Source organism: Mesoplodon densirostris, chromosome 12, assembly GCF_025265405.1.
Source record: "Mesoplodon densirostris isolate mMesDen1 chromosome 12, mMesDen1 primary haplotype, whole genome shotgun sequence".
In the NCBI taxonomy this organism is placed as follows: Eukaryota; Metazoa; Chordata; class Mammalia; order Artiodactyla; family Ziphiidae; genus Mesoplodon; species Mesoplodon densirostris.
Window position 1 is genome coordinate 33,718,638 of NC_082672.1, and position 20,134 is coordinate 33,738,771.

At 37.5% G+C, this 20,134-nt stretch overlaps 1 protein-coding gene across 1 annotated transcript in view; it reads right to left on the reverse strand.

Moving 5' to 3' along the window:
* The window catches only part of LAMA2 (laminin subunit alpha 2), a 614,367-nt gene that overhangs the window by 113,392 nt on the left and 480,841 nt on the right, over positions 1-20,134 (reverse strand). Inside the window, exons 35-37 of the mRNA XM_060114490.1 lie at positions 7,491-7,602; positions 2,357-2,519; positions 832-1,042 (exon numbers count right to left, since the gene is read on the reverse strand). Of these exons, the coding sequence (XP_059970473.1) occupies positions 832-1,042; positions 2,357-2,519; positions 7,491-7,602 (486 nt within the window). The remainder of the gene's footprint in view (positions 1-831; positions 1,043-2,356; positions 2,520-7,490; positions 7,603-20,134) is intronic.

The following is a 20,134-nucleotide window of genomic DNA, read 5'->3' on the forward strand; positions in this document are numbered from 1 at the left end:
AGGGAGAGGAAGGAAGGAGAGAAGGAAAGAGGGGAAGTAGGAAGGAAGGGAGAAAGGAAGGAATGGATGGAAGGATCTGTTTTAGTTCTAGCTTCATTAGCACTCTAAAAAAGGCAGAAGCTGCCTATCATTTCTTGAGGAGAGAACTATCTCTTGTCTGAGAAAAAGGGGACAAAAATAACTCAGACTTGATCTGCTCATGTTAGTCTGTTGTAAAATATCATTTTCATAGAACATGTTGCAAAGAAGAAGAGAACCAAAATTTTCCCAGGCTCTGGTCTCTCAGTGAGCTGTTTCTTCTGTGCCCCAATTCCATTAGAAAATCCTTAGCACTTCTGTGATTTATGGCAGCCAGATGTCTAAACCATGGTTTGTGGATCAGGTTGGGTGGACTGTACAATCATATGGTATTAGTATTTGAAGAAACTCTAGATATGCCCCAGTATGATGCACTCATTGTATAGTTGAGAGACTGATGCTTTGAGACTTTGACTTGCTCACACTAGTACTTCTAGTTAGTGGTACAGTTGTCGTTAAGACCAAGGACCCCTGACTCCCAGTAAAGATCTCATTCCACTGTACCATTCTGCCCTTAAAAATCTTAAATAGTTTAAATTATCTAAATTTTATTTGATTATATGGGCAATGATCATTCATTAAAAAACAAAAAGAAGGACCATTCCCTGTTCTGCTTCTTAGAAGTCTCCTTTCAGAGTTGTCACACTTGACTTCATGCGTGTGCATCAACTTGCATCAACTTGACTTACTCCACCATGGTCAAACTCCCACCCCGTGCTCCCAGATTCAGATGAAAGAGCCTCTAAGACTCACCTCCAAAGCAGTCATGTTTTTCTGGTTTTCTGCAGATAAGAGATTAGCTTCTTTGATTTTATCTGTGGCTTCTCTCAACAGGTCCCAAGCATCATCAACCTTGCTTTTGTAGTCTGCCAGTTTCTCCCGGAGATCCTTCTCCATTTCTTCATTTTTTCCTCGGGATTCTCCAAACAGCTTCTTCACTTTCTTCAGAAGGCCTTCTGCAGCTCTATAAACACCCCAGCCCAATGAGAGACAATAAGCCCTTGCCACTGCCTCAGGGTTTATTGGTATTAAACAGTGTTACAAAGAAATGTTAACATTAAAAGTATGGAAAAATTAAAAACAATATTTAAGGCAGATTGACTGTGTGCTAAACCTAGTTGAAAACTGCTAGCTGAAAAGTGGCAAGAACATTTATAATTAAAACTAAAGAAGAAAAAAATCCACACATTTAAAATTGATTAATAATATAACATTTTCATTTGGAAAGGATCTCATGTTATTCTCATAATCTGGCTGATGAAATCAGTTTTATGATTTACTTCACACACCAAAAATAAAATCTACCTGATTAACCATGAGATATCTTCTCTGTTACTTTGAATATAAGATATGAATATTGATATGTTTGGTTAGAAACTGTGAATATAGCGCCATGCTGTTGACATGCTAGTATGATATAATTTTGACCTACTTTTCTTTTCCTTTGAACTGAGTGTTCTGGGAGTTTCCTGGATTCAACTTAATGGTTTTCCTAAAGTGATAATATCTGAGCCCTTTAAGGAAGGCTAAATATTTGAAGAACAGTAGTTCTCAAACTAAAAGGCATCATAATTCCCTGAAGAACTTGTCAAAACAGATTGCTGGGCCCCATCCCAAAAGTTTCTGATTCAGTAGGTCCAGGGTGGGGTTTGATAATTTGTATTTCTAACAAGTTCTTAGGTGTTGCTAATGTTGCTGATTTAGTATATACTATTTGATTATTAATAACACCATCACTTTGAAGTTAGCTGACTATGAATGTAAAAATGTATTTTTTTATTGAGTGTATGGTCACAGGAATTCATTGGCATTAGTAAAATCACTATCATTAGTCACAACCTCAAATTCCCAAACTTTACTTCATAGTATTAGGCATGTATTAATTGACAATTCTTCTATTCAGTATTTCCTAAGATGACAAAATGTATAGGATGGACTGTTAAATTCATAACTATATTTACCCAAAGATATTTTTATTAAAACAAAAACAATTAATAGTTCTAAAGGCCCTAATAATGGAAATTAATAAAGCAAGACCATTAGCCTAATTGCAGACGGGAGAGCACTAAAAAAAGATCATTTACTTGATTATTTATATATAGGTATAAACATGCCTTGGATCCGTTTTAGAGCAAGACAAATTATACCTAAGTAGATGAAAAATAAATAAAGAACAAAGTATCTACTACTGATATGTGAAGGAAAATTTAGAAATCTCTAAACAACAATTTGGAAAGCTCAGTTTATCAAATGAAAAAGTAATAGAGCTTCTACTCACACCAACTCATCTTCAGCAACTTCCTTTTGTGTGTCTAGATTTTTCCTCCTCAGTTCTGTCATCATCTTATCAACTTCATTCTGAAGCTCTTGCAAATTTCTCTCAAAGGCCTTGTCTTGAATTTCTAGAGTTTCATTTAGTTTTACAGCTTTTTCATTTACAGCTGCAGGGGGTAAAACAAATTTTGCAAATTAGTAAACTAAATGCCACATGCAAAAATGGCACCCAGCATCTGCTCTTCCCCACCATCTCCAAGAGAAATGTTGTTTGTCATGGGTGTTCCTGCTGGGAAACAGAGAGGCGGTTGCTATAACAATCCATAATGAACAAGGAAATGTGACATATTTCTTCATATTATATTGCTTTTAGGGGGAAACAGTAATTAAAACACAGTGTTTCTACCCCAAAAGGAAGAAATAAAGTAAACAAATAGCTCAAACCTTCTTCAGGCAAGAGGTAAAAAATGAGACGTAGCATAACACTTGGAAGCTGAAAATGCAAGGTCTGCATTGCTGACAAGACACAATCTTATTCAATTTTAAAACCCTGAGTATAGAAACACTATCAGTGATGAGATCTCTCAAAACGAACCTGCCCTTGTACTTCCACACAGTTCTGTGTTGATCTGTGTAAAGGAATGAGGAAAGGAGCCCCTATCTATGGACAGGCATTATGCGTTAGGGCTCACAGATACCCTCCAGCAATAACAGCCATCCTAAGAGTCTGTGTTTATTATGCACTAAATAGGTTTTCAAACTGTGCTCTTTGGAATCTTAGGATTCTCCAGGCGCTTAAAGTATTCTACAAATGATATCTATTCTGCCAAGAATCTGTTTTATAGGTTGGTGTTCTGGGCAAGATTTCATTTGAAAAACGAATTCTATGTCAAATAATAGTTCGAAAAATTGGTGAACTGAAACATGTACACAGTTCTACCTTAGCTTTAGACCAACTTTTCCTGAAGTGTGTTCTATGGAGCATTAATTTAGCAAGATGAGGAGAGGTGTTTTTCTGAACTCTTTTGTCTTCTGAACACTATTTCTTTCTATTATATAATATTACCTATGAAAATCCTCAGAATAAAGGCTATGGGTTGGCCAAGAGACATTTTCTACCATTCAAAGCTGTATCCTAAGACCTCTTTAAGACCTAAAGAATTTTCAAAACTCACTTCTATTCTTGGAGAAACTTTTCTGATTAACACTGGTGGGAGCTGTTCTAAGGGTCGTATGAACAGAGCTCCTGAAAAAAGCGCACATAATTAGGCAAAGTAGACCAGCCATGGGGATGTGATATGGTGGGTTAGTACAGTGGTTCTGAAATGTGGTCCCCAAATTAGCAACATCAGATCACCTGGGAACTTGTTAGAAATGTATATTCTCAGGTCCCATCACAGATCTATTGAGTCAAAAAGTCTGGGGTGTGGACCAGCAATTTGTGTTTTTAACAAACCCTCCAGGATCTTCTGATGCACCTAGAGTTTGAGATCTTTGGTTAGTAGAAGAAATTGAGTTTCAATCTCTAATTCTACCCTTTCGAAAATGTATCTTTCTAATTCTTTTTTAATGATAAATGTCTTTGGTTAGAAAATTGCTGCAGTCAACCTGTTATTTCTGATAACCATAGTTTAATCTGCAGAACAATCTAAATCAGGTCTTTTAAAGAACAAATATGGCTATTCTTAGCCCTGTGGTAGAAATTATTGCTCAGGTGCTATTCTTAGAAGTAGGTGAGGGTGCCTACTTTCTGGCTGACTACTTCATAGTCATCTGTTGACACATGCCAAAGAACCTTCTTAAGATTCCACCACTATGATTAGTAAGATATCACCTAGGCCATGTCATTCTTGTTAAGGAAACATGGTAACCATGGACTATTGATTGGAAAGCTCCTTGGTTCAGCAGACTATGGGGAAGCCATGCTAGAATGTTGATGATTAAATGTAAGAAGGTTTTTACTTTTTAGCTTTCAAGAAAGGTAGTAGTAGATTTGGCTCTACTGATGATACAGCCCCATCCTTTGGTCTGAGTGCATGGCTATCTGTACAGTTGATTTTAACCAATTATAGCATGTAAGTAACCAATGACATCATTTGTCTTCACATTTTCTTTTAAATGAAAGGGATAAGCCCCACTTTCCAACTTGACAAAGCTGTATGTTTTTTCATTATTAAATGAATACATAAATGAACTTTGCTTAAAGACGTTTTTGGAAATTTGATGGAATTTAGGTCCTGGGCCTAGGTGGTATTGAGAAAGGAAGGAATGTGAGATGCAACCTCACTATTTCTTTTGTGGTCTAATCTCACAGCTAAATTTCTACAGAGCAGAATTTGGTGGGAAAAGAATGATGGAGTGAGAAAAGGAAAAGATGGATTGCATCATTTCTTTAAAATTAAAGCAATATGTAAGCAACCAGAAGAAATTATTAGGGTACACAAAAACTGCTTTAGCAAAATGATGCTATATTAAGAAAGCAGCATTATTTTAATAGAAGAGGTCTGATTGCTCCTTTGGTTCTATACATGGAATTTGGAACTTCTCTGAGTACTTTTTTTTTTTTTTTTTTTTTTTTGCGGTATGCGGGCCTCTCACTGTTGTGGCCTCCCCCGTTGCGGAGCACAGGCTCCGGACGCGCAGGCTCCGGACGCGCAGGCTCAGCGGCCATGGCTCACGGGCCCAGCCGCTCCGCGGCATATGGGATCCTCCCAGACCGGGGCACGAACCCGTATCCCCTGCATCGGCAGGCGGACTCTCAACCACTTGCGCCACCAGGGAGGCCCTCTGAGTACTTTTAAACTAAAGATAAATGTGTCATGTAGTCTATTATTCCAAGATATACTCTATCACTACAGTATGTTTTCAACAGTTTAAAAATACTTGCGGGCTTCCCTAGTGGCGCAGTGGTTGAGAGCCCATCTGCCGATGCAGAGGACATGGGTTCGTGCCCTGGTCTGGGAAGATCCCACATGCCGTGGAGCGGCTGGGCCCGTGAGCCATGGCCGCTGAGCCTGCACGTCTGGAGCCTGTGCTTCGCAACGGGAGAGGCCACAACAGTGAGAGGCCCGCGTACCGCAAAAAAAAAAAAAAAAAAAAAAATCCCGTAGACATCCAAGCCTCGTTATATATATATATATAAACCCTTTACTATTTAACTCTGGCATATTCAAATTTGAATTTTCATGAAATTTTAATAGTTAGATTAATTCTGTCAAAGTTCTTTTACAAAGAGCTGTGGTTACCATTTTTGTTATCATTTACGTTAGTACCTGGTGGAAGAAGAGAGTAGTGTTCATATTGTCCTCGGGTATAAGATCACAGTTATTCACATGGCACTTCACATGAATTAGAAAAATGTGCCCCATTTGGACAGACACAGCCAGACCACCTGACTGATGCGCAATGTAGGAAATGGGAGACACATTTGATGACATAACCCCTTTCTTTGATTGATAGATTGTGGATGGTGAGCCAAGCCTGGGTTAAATATCATCTCCACTCTGCCCCCTGCTGGTGCCTTTGTGGCACACACAAAGATGTAGATAAAGTAGGCAGTGCTGGTACTGGAGTCTATCGGAAACGTGTATTAGGATTTATTATGTAGCAACGTTTGATTGAAATGATCAAGATTAGTTCCTAGGATAGGCTGCTGGGTGTTAGTGTTTGAGTTGGAAGGAAAAGGAAAGTCCCTGGAGAACTGACTAATGTCTTCAGGAATCCAGGTAGAGTGAATCTGCTCTATCTGCAATGGGATGTTTTTGGTGGGAGGAAGGGAGGGTAGACACTTTCAAATAACATTACTGGAAAATAAAAACAGGGAAAGGACAACAACTTCATCTAGCAGAGGAGAAACCACAACGAGTTAACTGAGATTTTTTTGGTAGGAGTAACTTCTGTTTCGGATCCTAACATGTCTTGCCTGAGATTATGCCTCAGATTAAAACTCTGTTGTTTCTTGCTGTGGGGAATCTTTGGGAGTTTCTCTCTCTTCTTGGCCAGTGATTCCTGAGACTGACCTGTCAGGATATGCCTTGAAGGTTCTCACGTCCTGATTTATTTGGCTGTATTAGAAAGCAAAGTATCTAAAATGTATAACATTATAGAGCAATAAAAATGTTTTATTTTTAAAGAAAAAACACTTTTTCTTATTTTCTCAACATGCATGCATGTTTATTATATATTAGTAGATATTTAAGAACTAATGTTTGTTGTTTTGTTTTTTGAGGGTTTTTTTTTTTTTCCTTTTTGCATTATCTGTTTTCTTTGAGTTTCTTAATCTGGGCTTTTGTCTAAAAATGGCTTCCACTTTGATTCTCAAATCAGATTGGTAGATGCCAAGAACTAACTCCTTGAGAATTGTGGACTAAATGCAGTAGAGCTTCTGGTAAGGTAGCACATCCAAATCCCAAGCAACAGATGTTCATTAAAAACTGGTACCAAGTGTTTAAAAGCCATTTTGAGAAATTAAAGTGCTGCTTTAAGGTACTGAGCAGAACGATAAAGTTAACTTTTTTTAAAAAAATCAAGGATCTTTTAAATAGTTCTGAATACAAAAACAGCACCATAGCAGAGGATAAGTTGCCCATTAACTAATTTAATCATATTTGATCACAATAGCCATTCCTCAAGGATCAGAGCATTCATAAAGGAATGCATTCAATTTACTGCTATTTTGTACTCATAATTCCTAATTCACTGACTTCTGTCACAAATTTAACACTGTAGGCTGTAGATTCTCAGTTGATAATGCCCTTGAATATCTTGATCAAAAAACTTTTTAAAAATTCAACCCTCGGGCCTCCCTGGTGGCGCAAGTGGTTGAGAGTCCGCCTGCCGATGCAGGGGATACGGGTTCGTGCCCCGGTCTGGGAGGATCCCATATGCCGCGGAGCGGCTGGGCCCGTGAGCCATGGCCGCTGAGCCTGCGCGTCCGGAGCCTGTGCTCCGCAACGGGGGAGGCCACAACAGTGAGAGGCCCGCATACCGCAAAAAAAAAAAAAAAAAAAAAAAAAAAAAAAATTCAACCCTCAAATTTAAAAATGTCATCTCTTACTAGAGAAATTCCAGTCCTGTGCAGTCCTTTTTTTCTTTTCCTGTTAGGAGAAATAATGATTAAATTGTGACTTTTCTAATACCTTCTGCCTGCTGGGCCAGGTCCTTAATGAATTCTCCTAAAGAGTTTGCTCTCGTGTTGGTCCTCTCTGCATCCTGTCCAGTTTGCTCGCCATCTGCTGTCACTTTGGTAGCCTAATGAACCAAATTTGGGAAAAGCGTAATTAATAGAGATGATGAAGCTACAGCTAGATAAGCTCTCACCGGCTGCATTTTCTTTCAAATATTAGTTTGAGCCAAAGGAAATTGATGAATTATTGATCAGATGTACTGGAAATGATGCCCGTGCTCAAATATACAATTAAACTTTATTACTTCTTCCATTAAATGGAAATCAGAGAACTGTATTTGGTCTTTTTAAAACCCTCATTGTACGCAATGGCATAGTAGAAGCCATAAAGCAGAGTTATTTTTGAAATATTTTTAAGGTACTTTGCCAAAAGTCGTTAATGGATTCTTCAGCCTGCACATGTTGCAGTTTTGTCCATATTTTTTTTTTTTTTTTTTTTTCGGTACGCGGGCCTCTCACTGTTGTGGCCTCTCCCGTTGCGGAGCACAGGCTCCGGACGCGCAGGCTCAGCGGCCATGGCTCACGGGCCCAGCCGCTCCACGGCATGTGGGATCTTCCCAGACCAGGGCACGAACCCGTATCCCCTGCATCAGCAGGCGGACTCTCAACCACTGCGCCACCAGGGAGGCCCTGTCCATATTTTATTTACTGAAAAAGTGTGGAGTGTAGCAATGATCTCTAGAAAGTGGCACAGACAACCTGTCTCAATCAGCTTGATCCTATAGATTCGGTTTAGATCAATACATTAATTAAAGAAACAAAGAAAGGGAATGCTTAGCTACTAAGTAGTAAATGCTTGTTCTATAACACTGTAAAGATCTAGTAAAATGTTAAAGAAGAATAAATGTTAACTTTCCCCATACGACATCACCAAAAAGGATTCCAGTAATCACAGGACCATATATTACTGTCAACAGAATAGAACAGAACTCTACAACAGCCCCACCTCCCAAAGAACATCCTCATATTGTTTCACCCTTATTCACACTGAAAATATCATTTGACACAATGGAATCCATTTAATGTGTTCATAGTTAAGATATACCATATGTAATCAAATGGCATGTGTAACATTACAAGTTTCAGATACTACAAGGCTTAGAGCACCTTGTAATAGGTTTATACTTCATTTTTTAATGTGTATGCATATGCTAATAAATATGACTTCCTTTTCTAAAAAATAGGGATAATCTAACTACAGAAAATGAATCAAAGAATCGCAAACTGCCTCAATACAATTTAAATAAAGATTCAAGCTGGCAGAGTATTAATACTCCACAATCTCGTACCAGAGTGCTTGCATTTTAGACATGCCCAGAGAATCTAAATTGTTTTATACATAAATGGATTTTAAATAGAACTTAAGATTGAACTAAATGTCTGGCCAGCACAGAACATGGTTTCTCAACCTTCAAATGTTATCACCACAAATAAAAGAATGAAAGGAAAAGAATCCACGGGAGTTTAAAAAATTCCTCTTTATAGTTTCAGTATATATACAAAATGATTTGGCATGTGTTAATCAATAGATTAGAATGCTCTGGATTAACTCTTCCAAAACATTAATATTGGAATTATTTTCACTTTTAAATTCGAGGTCCAGTTGGGTCAAGAAACTCTACACATACACACCACACAAATGTATGCTCACATAATTTTTTAAATGTTGCTTTTGAATTACTAAGGTCAGCTGCTTAAGATGCTGGTCATCTAAACTGCTTTAGATGTTTGTCTAGTCTGGATTTTACTGTGCTCTATAATATCTCTACTATTTTCACATATCACAGAATACTATAAGGGATTTGATCTACATTATTATAATCTTTTAATATACCACCAGCACTAGTATCACTAACTATACAGAAAATATACATTATAATTTGAACTAACATTTATTTCTTGCTTCATCAGTATCTTATTTACATTACTAAAAGGTAATAATTCCCATAAATCTCATACCATCGAGCTTTCCAACTCTTGTATGCTCAAAGCAACTAATTTCTTGAAAATAAATGTATACTGATACACTCTCCTTTTAAAATTCTGGATGGTCAAGATAATATTCATTGCCTTGACTTCTACTTATCAAATTAATTTATACAAAAATGTGTAAGAGTCATTGTTAACACACTCAGTACCAATAACATGAGTACTCCAATATTAAGATGTGAAGAATTCTAAATGACCCATGGTAAGAAATAAGTCAAAAATGTTATAATTAAGACCCTATGCAATCAGCTTCCCTGGCTTTCTTTTATATGTAATATGCCAATCTCTTCCCTTCTTAGGGTCTTCTCATATTCCATTGTCTTTGCCTGGAATGAGCTTCTGCTCAACGCTTTAGTGGCTGGATCCTTGTCATCCATCAGCTTTCAGTTTAATAAGTATCTCTTCTTGGTGTGGCCATCCCCAGGGCACCTATCTAAGTTTCTCGGCTTCTTGCAGAAGAATATTTCCTTCATAGCTCCATGCATTTTAGAATTACTATTTACATGTTGGCATACCTATGTAATGGCTACCTTACTAAAAAGTAAGCTCTAAGAGGACAAAAACTTGGTCTGTTTGCTCAGCACTTTATATCCAGCCTCTAGTATGATATCTCACTTACAGCAAATATTGAATGAATGTTGTTAAATATATGACTAAACAATTTCCTAACGAATCTTGTCAACATTATTGCCATTCTTATTGCCTACCTTTCCAGAAAAAGCTTTGTTCATACTATTGCTCCCTAACTCCTTTCCAATTATCCAAAATAAATCCAGCTCCCAAGATGATTCGCTTCCAACTTCACCTTCTCTGTGAAGGCATCCCCAATGATTTTGACCCATATGCTCCCTTCTTAGATTTTCAAAAACAACTATCATTATCACTATTCATGACTGTTGTGGGTAATTACTTTTTTAGGTGTTTCATCATATCTGTTGAATCGCAATCCTTGGGGGCTAGGGTTATGTCTTATCTTTTTTTTATTCCTCCAAGTGCCAGGCACAGTGCCTGGCAAACTGTAGGGGGTCAAGGATGTTGGGTGATTGACTGTTGCAATAATAATCAAACAAACTATTCCTTTGAAGTTCTAAAGTCTGTTGGAGAAAGAAAAATCTCTTTCCATATGCCTTTCTGATACCATTCAAACTGGCCATATGCCTGGTGTTTTTCTTACCAGTGAATGTGGATGGCTGGGCATTTTTTCTGGACATTTTTCACAGCCTTATAGGAAGCTGCTGCTGAAGGGCTACAGCTGAGTGCTTAGGAGGAGAGCCAGGCCTGACTGCCTCTGGTCCCAACCACACTGCATTCTAGTCACTGGCCTTCTGATAATTCAAAACTAGCCTGAGATTGCACACCAAATACCACGCTGGTGGGGGTGAGTGGAGGTAGGGGCCGGGGGTAGGCAGAAATCTTTATGGCCAGCACAGTACTTACTAAGGGAGACGATATCCTTCCTTCTGCACAGACAAAAAGAGATTCTTCTCTTGGCTGCACTCCGTGAGATTCCTGGACTAAAAGGCATTGACTTATGATATTAGCCCTCTAAGAGGTAGGTTACACAGTCAGGCTCTGCTGTACCGCAGATTGATATGTGTGTTCAGAGGGCTGACAATACTCTTGTGTTTCGTTTACCTGCCTTTAGAGATACATAGAGGGCATGATCCCTATTTTCACACTGGTGAGGATGAAGGTATGAAGAGGTTAAGTGACTTATCTGAACTCACACATATAGGAAATAGGGGACAAGACACACATTTTCTGTCTCACAGCCTTGTATGCTGTCTGTATTAAACATTAACTTATGTTTGGCTAACATTCAGGAGGACTGGGAAGATACTTGAAAAAGTTAAGCATTCTGGGTGGGAGGAGGGACACAGCTCCAGCTTTTATGTATTTTAAGTGCATAAGCTTTAGGTTTTAGTAAACATATTTAAAAATCCATATCAGAATATCATAGAGATACATTAAAAAAAATCATGTTCCTGGTGGTCCAGTGGTTAAGACTCTGCCTTCCAATGCAGGGGGTGCAGGTTTGATCCCTGGTCGGGGAATTAGGATCCCACATGCCGTGCAGTGCAGTAAAAAAAAAAAAAAAAAAAAAAAAAATCCTGTATCATTACACAGTAATGAAGTTGAAGAGTCACCTTGGCAAAACCACCCAGGAGAGACTCCATAAAGGAAGGCAATTACAAATACACTATCACCTATGGGGAGTGGTGATAGATTGTAAAAAGTGAAATTTACAAAAATCAGTTTCATCCAGGATAGGCTACTGATAATGTTACAGATGAAGGCTAAACAGTACATGATAGGAGCTGTCTGCCTGATTCAGTTTGGCTCTTCTTGTATTTTATTAAATTGCCATCCCCATCCCTTAGTCAGCTTCCTTCTAACCCACTATTATCTTGTCCTTTGAGTATTTGACAAATGTCTTCTCATTTATCCTAATATGTTGTACAATCTTCCTTTCATTCTCTATCTTAGATTTTCTTACTTTTACTTTCTCTTACTTCTGTTCTACATATTTCCAGTGTTCCTTTGTAAATGATAGCTCACACACTGCTTTGCATGTATCTCTCTTACCTTTGATTATCTTTTTTTACATTCAAGTTCACTCAACTAGGTATTTTTTCCTTTTATTTTTCTTTTATTTTCTTTGTGGGTTTTTTTTTTTGAGTATTTATATCTAGGCAGCACCCATTACCATTAGGCACACATTCATTTACTTCTGAACAATGTAGTTGTTACTTTCTTACTTTAGCTCAAGCAGTTCTCACTGTGCCTCTTGAAATCTGCACATAATTTTCTTGGTTGGATATTACTAGTGTCTTTCATTTTCCGCCTTCTTTATGTTAAAACTAGAATCGAATGGAGCAAATCTAACTACTGAGTAGACAACATTGCTTAGATGCCATCCACCTTTGCATTTGCAGAGGTTTTCTGCTGAATTTAAATTTGAGATCTAATCATTTACATGATATTCTTTAGGGTCATCTTCAAACACTACCGGTTCTGTATATCCAAGGGTCAGTGAAGTACTATGACAAGCTACTAGGACAGACAGTGCACAAAGAGAGAGACAATCAACTGAACCTGGGGAATGATAATAAGTCAGTTCTATGTGAAATTTCTCCTTAAATATTTCAGGCATCAGTTTTGAAAGTTCCAAATAAACAAATGTGATTTGTTATACATTATCTCTCTCTCTTTTTTAAAAAAAAATATTTTATTTACTTATTTTTTATACAGCAACTTCTTATTATCTATTCTATACATATTAGTGTATACATGTCAATCCCAATCTCCCAATTCATCCCACCACCACCACCACCTCCACTTTCCCCCCTTGGTGTCCATACGTTTGTTCTCTACATCTGTGTGTCTATTTCTGCCTTGCAAAACAGTTCATCTCTACCATTTTTCTAGATTCCACATATATGAGTTAATATATGATATTTGTTTTTCTCTTTCTGACTTACTTCACTCTGTATGACGGTCTCTAGGTCTATCCACGTCTCTACAAATTCTCTCTCTTTTAAAATATAACAGCAGAAATGAAAAACATTGCTGGCAACTTAAACCTTTTAAAACTATAAATAAGTTAAACTTGTAAATATATATATATATGTGTGTGTGTTTATATATATACAGTAGGCACTTAAATCATTTAAAAACTAGTTTCATCATTTTGGAGATGCCTCATCTTCATTTAAATTTGATTTTTAATATACAGTAAGAGACAAGGTAGATAAAGCAAAATTTTGATATTTTATATAGTTCAGTCTATTACATTGCATTTACCCCTTATGAAATATAAACAGTTAAGAGATGTTTATCAAAGAAAACAAAATATTCAACTCAATATAATTATATGCCTGATTTTAGTGCGTTTTAGAGAAATTCAAAATTAATGCTTATTGTGGGTTTCTATACCTTTCATTTATTTTTATGCTATTTTTAAAATTATTCACAATTAGTTAATTAATTAATTAAACAAATATTGACTGAACACCTACTATATACATGATATTGGTGATACTGTGGTAAGGGGGAAAAAAACCCACACTTCCTGCTCTTTTGGAGTTTATAGTCTGGTGGGATAGAGAGGTATTTGTTTAATGATCATGAAAATAAATTATAACCACAAACTGAAGAAAAAGCACAGTGGTATAACACAGTTATAAGAGAAATCACATCACACCTGGAATATCACAGAAGACTTGTGGTAGACTTCGAGGAGCTGAGCTTTAGAAAGTGAATTGGAATTAACGGAAGTTAACAAGATGTAGGAGGAAGTGATTTACTTCAAGGCTAAAGAAAACATGTCCGGAAAGGCTCTGTGAGACAAAGTAACTGAAGGATCTGTACTCCAGAGTACAGATGGAGTACAGATGGCCAGGGTCAAAGTGGTGTGAGATGTGGCCAAAGTGAGACTTTGGCCTTTATGTGAAGAGCAATGAGAAGCCAGGGGGATGAGTTTAAGCACTAGGGTGACATGTACAAATCTGGGGTAGCAGAAGTGCATTATGGTTATAGTTTGGAGAACAATTGAAGGAAAATAAGAATAAACGCTGGACTAGCTAGAAAGCTAATGTGGTAATCCCAGACTAAGGGCTGGATGAGAGTGGGTAGTGAAGATGAGATCTATACACAGAAGTGGAACCCACTGTATTTGGTAATGGGTTAAATAAGTGGGAGGATGAGAAGGAAGAAAGTGGCATCAAAGAAGATTTCTAGGTTTCTGGCTTATATGTTCAATGCATCAGAATCCAGATAACCAGAGCATGAGTTGGGGAAGAGATGAGGCTGAGGAATTAAGACCATGAGGAAAGAGCATCACATGTCAATGAACAAAATGGAGAATTTGAAGGAGGAGAGTGATGTGATCAGATCTGTGATTTAGCAAGTTCACTCTGCCATAGGAATAATAATTGTTTGGAGTTAGATAAAGCTTAGGAAGAGAGGTAATAGAAGACCTCTGAATTGGGTTGGGGTAGAATGAAGAGCAACTATTCAGTTCTATTTTGGGAGACTGGTAACTATTGGAGGATAAATCATTGAGGTGTTCTAAACAGAAGAAAGTATGGGTTTTAAGAGGAAGACGGTGAGTTTAATTTGAGATGTCCAGTTGATAGTTAGGTACATAGGACTGAAACAGGAGAATGAAGGCTGTCTTGAGAATATGGACTTATTAATCATAAACATATATGTGGCGATCGAAGCCAAAAGAGAGAGTTTTTACAAAGTGAGAAGAGGTGTGGACTGAGGACTGGACCCCAAGAAAATCGGCTTTTGAGGGATGGGCAAAGGAAGAGCTTGAAAATGAAAGGTCTGAGAATTAAGATAAAAGCAGAGAGGAGAGTATGTTAAGAAGGAAGATAGGATCAAAAGTGGCAACTGCTGTAGGAAGTTCAAGTAAAATAAAGTTTCCGGGCCTCCCTGGTGGCGCAGTGGTTGAGAGTCACCCTGCCGATGCAGGGGACACGGGTTCGTGCCCCGGTCCGGGAGGATCCCACATGCCGCACAGCGGCTGGACCCGTGAGCCATGGCCGCTGGGCCTGCACGTCCGGAGCCTGTGCTCCGCAGCGGGAGAGGCCACGACAGTGGGAGGCCCGTATACTGCAAAAATAAATAAATAAATAAATAAAGTTTCCACTGGATTTAGTGACCAGCTTGTCACTGATTACCTTGTTGAAATAGTTTTAGTAGCAGGCTGGGAGTGGAAATCTAGACTACAGTGGAGTGAGAAGTGAAAGCAGACCAAGTCTTTGAAAAAATTTGGCTGTGAAATGGAAGAGGGAGGTAAGGACAGTAGCTACAGAGGTATATGGAGTTGTCATCAAAAACATCTCAATATTCCACCCTAATCATAGTGTCTGACAGTATGAACATGTGACATATGATTGCCATATTCAAAAAACATATTCCAAGGGGGAAATGGAATGACAATAAATTAAAATACATTGAAAAAGATACATGATTATGCAACATTTTGCTTATGTAATATTTGACATTAAATTATATAAAATAAATGTTTAAAATGTTAATCTGGGGGAGGAATATTATTCTCTTTACCAAGGGCTATTAGAGAACTAAATTGCTTCATGAAAAAGATAAGCACAAAATATACAAGCACTTGCAGGACAGAAGGCAGCTCACACCAGCTATGCAGGATCAGACTTGCCAGATGTTTTAACAAACATAAAGAATGTACTAGTCATAAAGTGACTCACCAGCTAACAAAGTAGAGAAAAGGATTCTCAAAAAGATTGGCTATAGCAGTGAAAGCACTTGCCAGAGGAAAGGGAGCTGGAAGCACTGGGTACCTCTAGGCTCACCATAGTTTTCCATCTTGGCTGACATCAGAATCATTTGGAAGCTCTTGAAAGTCCCAGTGCTCATACTGTGCCTCAGACCAAATACATCACAACCTTTGGGGGTGAGACTGGGCACCACATAACTCTAATGTGCACTCCTAGTTTAGGCACTATCTCCTCTAACGTAGCCATGGATAATAGGAAGTCATGGCCCCTGCACTTATACTCTGGGCCCAACTGCTGAATCATTCATGGCTGTGAGATAAAGGTACTGGGGGTCTCAGCCAATATTAGTGGATATTTATGTCATCTAGTCCTCTAGTTATGATTACATATGTATCAATACACCTTTTGATTATCACGCTGATTGACCACAGGCAAAGAAAGAATTGATCATTTTGACTTGAATAGTGAAGGTCTCCATGACAATCCTGTTTCTGGTGGGGACAAGGTTAATAAATAAGTGAGGATTTCCATTTCCTCCCCATCCTCACTTTATCAAGGAGATACTTACTTTTAGAAGTCTTATTTCTAGGCTTTTTATGTTACAAAATCTGAAGAATGGGCAGATAAAAATGGTATTGATGTGTGAAAAGGGGGGAAAAGAGTAATTGTCCAGTGGAGAAATCTGGCAAATGCTACCTCAGTCAGGTGATCAAGATCAACGTCAACAGTAATAAGACATATTGATTGCATGGGTTCTTAATATGATGTGATAAAATGATACATTATCTCTGTGGTCTTCCCCACAGAAACCTATACGTCTATTCTAATCATGAGAAAAACATGGGGCAAACCCCAACTGAGGGACATCCTACAAAATACATGAACTTGTCAAAACTGTCAAAATCATCAAAAACAAGGAAAGTCTAAGAAACTGTCACATTCTAGAAGCCATAGCCTAAGAAGACATGATGACTTAATGTAATATCCTGGATAGGATCCTGAAACAATAAAAGGACATTAAGCAAAGCTGAAGAAAAAGCAGAGTCTTTAGTTAATAATAATAATCAATATTAGTGCATTTGTTGTGATAGATCTATCACACCAAGATATTAACAGTAGGGGAAAGTGGGTATGGAGTAGATGGGAAATCTCTGTACTATCTTTGCAACAACTTTTCTGTAAATCTAAAACTATTTTAAAATAAAAAAGTTTATTAAATAATAGTATTGGAATGAACTCTAATTGGATAATAGACCTAAATATAAAATGCAAATTATAAAACTCCAAGATAACATAGTATAAAATCCAGATGACTTTGGGTATGTTGATGACTTTTTAGTTATGACACCAAAGAAATTGATGAAAGGAATAATTGATAACTGGGCTTCATTAAAGTTAAAAACTCTGCATTGTGACAGACACTGTCAAGAGAATGAGAAGGCAAGTCACAGATTGGGGGAAAATATTTGCAAGACATAGCTAATAAAAACTGTTACAAAGAACACTTGATAATAATTTTAAAAACAACTCAATTAAAAAATGAGAAAAGTCTTAGTTCATTCAGGCTGCTATAGCAAAATACCACACACTAGGTGGCTGATAAATGACAGGAATTTATTTCTCACAGTTCTGGAGATTGGGAAGTACAAACTCACATCCCAGGCATCCCAGGTGTCTGTTGAGGGCCTGCTTCCTGGTTCAGAGGTAGTGTCTTTTCACTTTATGCTTACATGGCAAAAAGGGACAAAGGATCTCTCTGGGGTCCCTATTATAAGGGCACTAATTCCATTCATGAAGTCTCTGCCTTTATGACCTAATCACCTCCCAAAGGCCTCACCTCTTAATATCATCACCTGGGGGGTTAGGATTTCAACATAGGAATTTTGGAGAGGACACACACATTCATTCCATAGCAAGACCTGAACAGACATCTCACCGAAGAAGATATACAGATGGCAAATAAGCATATAAAAATGCTCAACATAGTATGTCACTAGGGAATTGTAAATTAAAACTAGAATGAGATACTACTACATACCTACTAGAATGGCCAAAATTCAGAACACTGACAACACCAAATGCTGGTGAGGATTTGGAACAATAGGAACTCTTACTCATTGCTGTTGGGAATGCAAAATGGTATAGCCACTTTGGAGATTTCTTACAAAACTAAACACACTCTTCCCATATGATCCAGCAATTGCACTCTTTAGTTTTCACACAAATGAATTGAAAACTTATATACTTGGATGTTTATAGCAGCTTTATTCATATCGCCAAAGCTTAAAAGCAACCAAGGTGTCCTTCAGTAGGTGAATGGATAAATAAACTTGGTACATCCAGAAAATGGAATACTACTCAGCACTAAAAAGAAATGAGCTATCAAGCCATCAAAAGACATTGAGGAAACATAAATGTATACTACTAAGTGAAAAAAGCCAATCTGAAAAGGTTACATACTGTATGACTCCAACTATATGATATATGATATATAGAGACAGTAAAAAGATCAGTGGTTGCCAGGGGTTCAGGAACAGGGAGAGGTGAATAGGCAGACCATGGAGGACTTTTAGGGCAGTGAAACCACTCTAAATGATACTATAAAGGTAGAGACATGTCATTAAACATTTGTCAAAATCTATAGAATATACAATACCAAGAGTGAACCCTAAAGTAAACTATAGGCTTTGAGCGATGATGATTCGTCAGCGTAGATTCATCTATTGGAACAAACGTATCACTCTGGTGGAGGATGTTGATAATGCGGGAGGCTGTGCTTGTCTTGGGGCAGGGGGCATATGGGAAATTTCGGTATTTTCCAATCAATTTTGTTTTAAACTTCTCAAAAATACAAAGTCCATTTAAAAAAATTTAGTATGTGAGAGTCTGCTGGAAAGATGAAAGGATGTTGGTTAAGAAGTAATAAGGTAATAATAATAATAATAATAAAGGCTCAGATCATTTGGCTGTAATCAGCTCAGTGAGAGCAACAACAGTGTCAGTTTTGCTTATACCTGTTTTCCCAGTGTCTGTCATTCTGTTATAGTGTCTAGAACATATTGGACCCTTAGTAAGGATTAATTAAATGAATGAATGAATGAATGAAAGGCCTCTGTTCCATGGAATTTTCCCTAGTTACCCTTAACATTAAATTAATATTAAATAAATTCATTTGTGTGTATTTCTCAGGTACATTCCTTTATTTTATTTCATGCTGTGTTACATATTTACTAGCACTTGTCCCACATTACCCTCCACATACCTAAATACTTATATATCCCCCCACACACACACACTTGAGATTGCAACCTCCTTGAAGACAGACTGAGCCTCATTTTTATCTTTCATCTGCCAACACTTAGTGCTTGGGCTTTGTATGTGGTGAACATTCATATGTGCTGTTGAATTGAGATTACTTTGGCATGATCCGTTTAAAAATTCTTATTTAGTGTATTCACATAACCAATACAAAATTGTTAATTATTGAATTGATATGAAATAATTTGTACTCATTAATCTGATTAATATCTAACTACATTTGGCAAGAAACTCTGTTCTATATTTGTACATTCCACATTGCTGGTAGGAGATTCTGAAAAAGTGTTTAGTACACTATTTGTAACATCAGGGCCATTGTTTAGCATTACACACTCAGAATCCCATTTGATTTCCCTGTGGAAATTCTCCTAAGCCAGCGGCAGTTTAGGTAGAAATGGTACTGGGTCAGTGGGAATCTGGAATCTGGGTCCTTGAATTTGGTGAAGTACACGGCCATTGCTAATTCATTTCACTATCATGGCCTGAGGGATTTCTTCTTAAAAAAATGGACTAGACAATCTGTAAGAACCTTCTAGCTCCAATATTTTTTGTCATTTAAAGTTCTTTGATAATCAAACTGGATCCCTAAATTCCAGGCCAGTTTTCCAGTTCATGCATTTTTCTGGCCACAAGATGGCAGACTTTATGCTGTTTTCTTCATTCTGTATCAGGGAAAAGAACCTTAACCGTCTTGGAGTTTTGAAAATTTAAAACTCCCAATATCTTAAAAAGTCTGATAAACGCAACATGGACTTTACATTCTGACTCTAAAAAGTGCCTTGAATGCTTTGGATTTTCATGATAAAGAAGATTTCCTCTTTTGTGGGGGGATAATGATTTAGGCTGTATTTCTATATAAACACAAAAATCTTATGATGAGATCAAAGAGACTACAAGTATTTTCATTTGTTTTTCTTTTTCCTTACATAGTCAGAGCCAGGGCTTTGGGAATCCAGAATCGATAAAAGCTTTACCATGGAAGCTACAGGATAGAGGACTCAAGACATACTGTCATCCTGATATT